The sequence below is a fragment of the Eschrichtius robustus genome, chromosome 18 (genome assembly GCF_028021215.1).
Source record: "Eschrichtius robustus isolate mEscRob2 chromosome 18, mEscRob2.pri, whole genome shotgun sequence".
Lineage (NCBI taxonomy): Eukaryota > Metazoa > Chordata > Mammalia > Artiodactyla > Eschrichtiidae > Eschrichtius > Eschrichtius robustus.
Window position 1 is genome coordinate 25,755,263 of NC_090841.1, and position 6,000 is coordinate 25,761,262.

A 6,000-nucleotide genomic window follows, 5' to 3' on the forward strand; every position below is an offset into this window, starting at 1 on the left:
AGGCAGGAAAAGCAGTTAGAAGTACAGGGTGAGGCCAACACGTTCAACGGATCCAGGTGAGCTAGTCCCAGATTGGTCCCTAGGGCTCCGTTCTGTCCAGGGAACATAAAAATACCAGGAAACTACAGTAATAAAAGGGAGAGAATTTTTTCTTTGCAAATTCGCTGGTTTTGTCACTGAAAAGACCTTTCTTTCGGTTCAGTGCTTTCAGTGTGCCTCTCCCTGTAGCTGTTGCCTAGTGACAGCGGGTTCCACTGCAGGCAGGGGCAAGGTATTAAAGAGTGAAAACTTCCCTCCCTAAGAAACCATTCGGATGCTGAGGTTTGCAGGGGCAGGAGGTGGAAGGGGAGCCCTGATTTGCAATGGTAATTTTCTTTCCCCATCCATCCTGACAGGCTTAAGAGAACTCTACCAGCTGGCCGGTCTTTCGTTGCCATGGATACCAAGGACATCCCTCAGATTTTACAACAGATTTTCACCTCCACCATGTTGTCCAGTGTTTAAGAAGTGCCCTTTATCATCCCGATGACCCTGGGATTTGAAATAAGCTAGGAAGAAAGAGTATTCTGAAGAAAAGAAGAGGTCTATAAAGTGCCCCCGAGTGATGACTGGATAATTCTGGCATTCCCGGGCCTTCCTGCGCTTGCTAAGTAATCAGAGTTCAGAGAAGCAGCCAGAGCGAGGCCCGTGCATGGAAATCTACAACCATTGATGGGTTTACAAGTCATTAGAGGAAGCGAGTTGACCTGCATTATACAAAAGGTCAGGGTTAAGGGAAGGTGGTTTGAGAACTATGGTGCGTGGTCTGTTCCCAAAAACCTGACAGAAAGAGTACCTTGCTTTTGCCTTAACACAGCACCTGGTCACCTAGGATAACAAAAGTGACCCCAGCAAACTAAGCCTCTGATGCCACATTCTGACACTGGAATACAAGTCTGTGCAAACCCACCCAATCAACTCCTCTTCAATAATTATTTTTATTTTCTCCTCCACTCTGTATTGCCCAACAAACAGTGACTTTACAGTATTTAACCCACTGAAAAGTCCTTTCAACGGCAATATTCTATAAAAGGTTGGGTTTTCTCAATAATTTCATTTTCTTAGCCAAAACCAAAAGGAATCAAAAGATCCTTGGATTGCTTCCTTTCCCATGTGACTTTTAAAAGGTTAAATAACAAGGAGCAAATGTCCTACTCTCCGTGCTGCTGGGATTGGAAGGATGTCTTGCCTTGAGTTTCCTGTTTCTTCTCCTTCTTTAGTGCTCCTCAAAAGTTTCACACTCCTCCGTTTTCGTGTCCAAAATGTAATGCTCAAAATAACAAATGCTTATGTTTTTACACAAAGCAAAGTAAAAACAAGGCAGTATGTTTGAACTGAATGGTAATGAGATTTCTATAGCTATAAATATATATATATGTATATATATATTTAAGCCTCATTCTTTTTTTTTATTCCCACTCTCTCTTGGGCTGACCTTTACTTATCAATAGACTCGATGTCAGTTTTTTTTTTTAATCAAATGCTCCAGCAGAAGTCAGTCTCTTTCCAACCATATAATAAGTTTCTCTTCACCTTCAGTGGTAAAGTCCGAAATGCTGGGGGCACCATTGTGTCTGTGCTTTCGTAAGACAAGTTGGAAAAATTAGTCTTGTTAATAATGGTAAGTTATTCACCCATACATAGTGGGAATTGTACGATTCATTTTACTTTAACTATAGGAAAGGAAAATAGATGGCACCCATTTGTTTCACCAGTCCATCTCCCTATCAAAGAAATAAAAGCAATCAGATTTCCAGTGCAGTATTGCCCAGCAAGTTTGCGTGGCTTGTCTTGTTTCTCTAGACAGACGCTTGCTTTGTGTACTGAATCATCCAATGATGCAAACGATTTCAATCCAAGAAGTATCTTTAAAAATGCAATTGCAGGGCTTCCCTGGTGGCGCAGTGGTTAAGAATCCGCCTGCCAATGCAGGGGACACAGGTTCGAGCCCTGGTCCGGGAAGATCCCACATGCCGCGGAGCAACTAAGCCCGTGTACCACAGCTACTGAGCCTGCTCTCTAGAGCCCATGAGCCACAACTACTGAAGCCCACGCGCCTAGAGCCCATGCTCTGCAACAAGAGAAGCCACCGCAATGAGAAGCCCCTGCACCGCAACGAAGAGTAGCGCCCACTCACCGCAACTAGAGAAAGCCCGTGCATAGCAACGAAGTCCCAGCTCAGCCAAAGATAAATAAAATAAAAATAAATTTTTTAAAAATGCAATTGCATTAATAACAACAATAATGATAATGATAAGAACGGCAGCTAGCATTTACTGATTACTATTTACCAGGTATGCTAAGTGATTTCATACATTATTCCATTCAATCCTCACAACAGTACATGTAAAATAGGTATTTTTTAACCTCATTTACAGATAAGGAAAGTGAAGCTCAGAGAACTTAAATCACTTTCCCAAGATTCCCATTTCTAGACTATTGACTAACTATTCATTGTACTATTAACATCCTCATTTTACGAAGAAGGAAACTGAGGCTTAGGGAAATTCAGGAAAACAGGGGCAGGGGCAGAGCTGTGGCCCTGGACTGTCTCCTCTCATGCTTTATTCTTGCAAACCTAGATGTCGAGCTTTTGGTGCCTTTTTCTCCTTTCTCCCAGTGCAGTTTCTCTTCTTGCAAAATGACCACATTTCCTAGAGCTCCCTCCCTCCCTCCCCGGTACTCAGAAGCTATCTGCACAATTTGAGCACTTAGAGGAGGGAGTGGGGACCAAGGACATGGGACACTGCTGGAGGGACACTTCTAACCGCTCCTTCTTGGGCCCACAGCAAATTGAGGAAGCGTCCATCCAAGGGGCAGCTTAACCCCTAGGGGTGCCCCTTTGCTAGAGGGTCACAGCCCCTGAAAGCCTTTGGAAGTTGAATCCAAGAGTGATTGACGGAACAGCCTTTTAATGAATCCTGCCTATGGGTAACTACCTGAGTAAGCAGAAGCCTTTTTTTTTTTTTTTTTTTATAACATGGAAAGAATGTTCTCAAGTAATTTAATTTCCCTTTCCCCACTGGCCAGACATCCTTTGCAAAAGTTATTTTTTAAAAATATGTAACTCCTGGCTTTTCTGATTTGTAAGAGGGAAGGATGATGGGGGAGGGGAGTAGAGAGTGAGAAAATGAAGGGCTTCTTTTCACTTCTTGCAATACCTAAGAAGTTGTGCCTTTATTATTAAATGCACTTAATTATAGGCCACTCCAAGCTGTTCCCAGGCCCTTCTTAGGGCCAGGACGTTATAATAAACGCATTGTGTGCCTCGGGAGGGGGGGCTTCCAGAGAAAGGCAGCTAAACCCGTCCTCAGGGAGCCCGTGTAATGCTGAGAAGGTTCATTGTGATCCCCAGCAGCCAGGAGGAATGAATGCCATGAATCGGCTCAGTAGAGGATGCGTTTTCCCCCCCGGAGTCCTTTGTGTGCTCCAGCAAAATGACCTCATCACATACAGGCGGCTCAAGCGCAGCCACAAGAAGAGGGTGGGAGCAGGAGTACCAGAGCCCAGCACATGTTTGGAATGAATCATTTAATTCTTTACATTGGAATGAATCATTTAATTCTTTACATTACACCCTTTCCTGTGAACTCTCAGGAGGAGAAATCCATCAATGCCAGAAAGGTTTACTCTAAACAAACTTTCAGGCTTTGGGAGCCATTTAGAAGTGGTTTTCCGTGGGGAGCATTGCCAGCGTCCCTGAAGGCAGCTCCGGAGGCTCCAAACCCTCCCTCCACCTGGTGCCTTCTCGTGCCTGTCAGATCAGCCAAAACGAAATTCCTCAGGGAACAGAGCAAAGCGATGTGGGACCAGGGAGCAAGAGACATCCTCGCTTATTTGTTGCGTTTCTATTTGTTTCCTCCCATCACAATTATAAGAGATATTTCACAAGTCTAAGCTGATACCTCATGTGCCTAGACGGATTTTTTTTTTTTCTGGAATTGCATCTAAGGAATAGGCAAACGTCCATTCGTATTTAGTAAACTGTACATCACTTCTTCATCTTATTAAGAAATAAAATGTCCCCTTTTTAAAAATCATTCCAGCCACTAAAATAGATGGTTTTTTAAAATACGTTAAAAAATGAAGAGTCTAGTTCACTACCAATTTCTGGTCAGGGTTATATCATGAAGTTCTTACCTGTTGCCTTTCCTTTACCTTTTTTCTAAGACTTGCTGTGGCAAAAGTATTACAGGTAATGGAAAGGAATTCCAAAGTTCCATCTTATAGTAGGATGATTTCCAAACTCTGGGTAGAATTAGTCAGTAGGAAGGAAGTTCTCAATGCTGCTCGGCTGTTAACTACCTGTGCAGACTTGGGCTAGTCACTCGTGGGCTTCAATTGCTTCATCTCTGAATTAAAAGGGTTGGACAAAATGATCTCTAACACTGAAGTCTCATGTTCCTTTATCTCCTACAGAACTGACTTTGTCCCTTGTATGTCTTAGAGAGCCACATCATTTCAGTGTATTTTTGTCTCAACCCCACACACATTTTAGCCCCTACTGTACAGAGGATTTTGGCACGTATCTCAATTGCCCTAACAAAACTGTGTTATTGAATGAATATGCATTCTAAAAGCTACATAAGCTTCATTAGAATTGGACAAGAGGGCTTTTTCCCCCCAGCAGCTGGACAGATATTTCTGTTGGATCATGATTCACAAGATTTCTGCCCATTGTCTCTTGCTTTGCATTTTGCAGCCATAAAATAAAATTCCATATCTGCTGATCTGCACAGTGGGATCAAAAAGTATCAGGAATTGGAAAACTACTGTGTGCTGAGAGCTGACCTTTGGGCCACAGCTGAACAATGTGCAATTGTGTATGTGGTTTTTTTTTTTTTAAATTGTTAGATCCTGTAAACAAAAATCTCCTCCAGAGGAGAAAAAAAAAAATGCTTGCCAAGCAAACTCTCAAGATGAGAGCGATTTGACACTCTTTTTTGAGACTAAGCGCTGTCTGGGGCTTTCACCTTCAAACAGAGACAGCGTCCCTTCTGGCCCAGCCGTGCACATTTGCTTTAGAATGCCAGGGTTACATAATTTTAAAACTGAGTGGCACTTGTGGTATTTGGCCATTCAGAGCAAAGTATAACACTCTTTTAAGGTGGCTTGGGTCCAGAAGGTGGCGAGAACGTCATGTTCTGCTCTAAGAAATCTCATCAAGGGACCTGTCAGCTCTAAAGAGCATGGACCACCACGCATGGTCCCCCCATCCCGCCCTCAGCAGGCACCAAAGGCACCCTGACCCTTCGCTCTTCTCACGGGCTTCAGTGAAAGGGTTTGGAGCTGCCATCTCTTCCCCTATAGGAACAACTGAAGGATTTGTCAATAAACCCTGACTCCAAAGATGATAGGTGTGACCCCAGAGGAGTTCCAGAATATAAGGATTTATTGAAATTACATGCAACTCTGAAGCATTAGTAACAGTAACTGGAGCTTGACCTGGAAATGGAAGGAAACTGTCTGTCTGAATTTCCCAAAGCGAGTGTGCCTGTCATGCCGGCTGGAATGTGGAGAGAAAGTAACGAGCCTGTCAAGAGTCCTTTGTGTAATTGGTCTCATGATGCCATACTTGAAGCCTTATTCGTTGAAACTTGAAGAAAAATAAAGTGTATTTACTCAGACAGGACATTCAAGCTGGACTTTCAAATGTAACATATTTATATTAATAAATACCGATGCTAATTTATTGAGACTGACCATTTCTTCATTTCGGAACTAATAAGTAGTCGTCCATCATCAGGCTCCAGGAATAGAGTGAGTCTCAACAAAGCTAGGTGGTCCGTTTCCTTTTACAAAAGATTTTCTGGCCCATATGAAATTCAGCGCTGAAAACGCTGGCCCAGAAAGGAACACTTAGGGGCCAGTGGAAATAAGTGACAGCACTGGGGAAGCAGCCTGTTGACCACTGTTGGCCTTGCCTCCCGGCACGTGGGATGGGGGATGGGGGATGGGGGT

At 43.4% G+C, this 6,000-nt stretch overlaps 1 protein-coding gene across 3 annotated transcripts in view; it reads left to right on the plus strand.

The window, feature by feature from the left end:
- The window catches only part of VWA8 (von Willebrand factor A domain containing 8), a 372,416-nt gene extending 366,699 nt beyond the window's left edge, over positions 1-5,717 (plus strand). For all 3 annotated transcript variants that reach the window (XM_068526337.1, XM_068526339.1, XM_068526338.1), the window contains exon 45: positions 396-5,717. In XM_068526337.1, coding sequence (XP_068382438.1) covers positions 396-504 — 109 coding nt within the window. In that variant the 3' untranslated portion in view covers positions 505-5,717. The remainder of the gene's footprint in view (positions 1-395) is intronic.
- Positions 5,718-6,000: the final 283 nt, after the last annotated feature.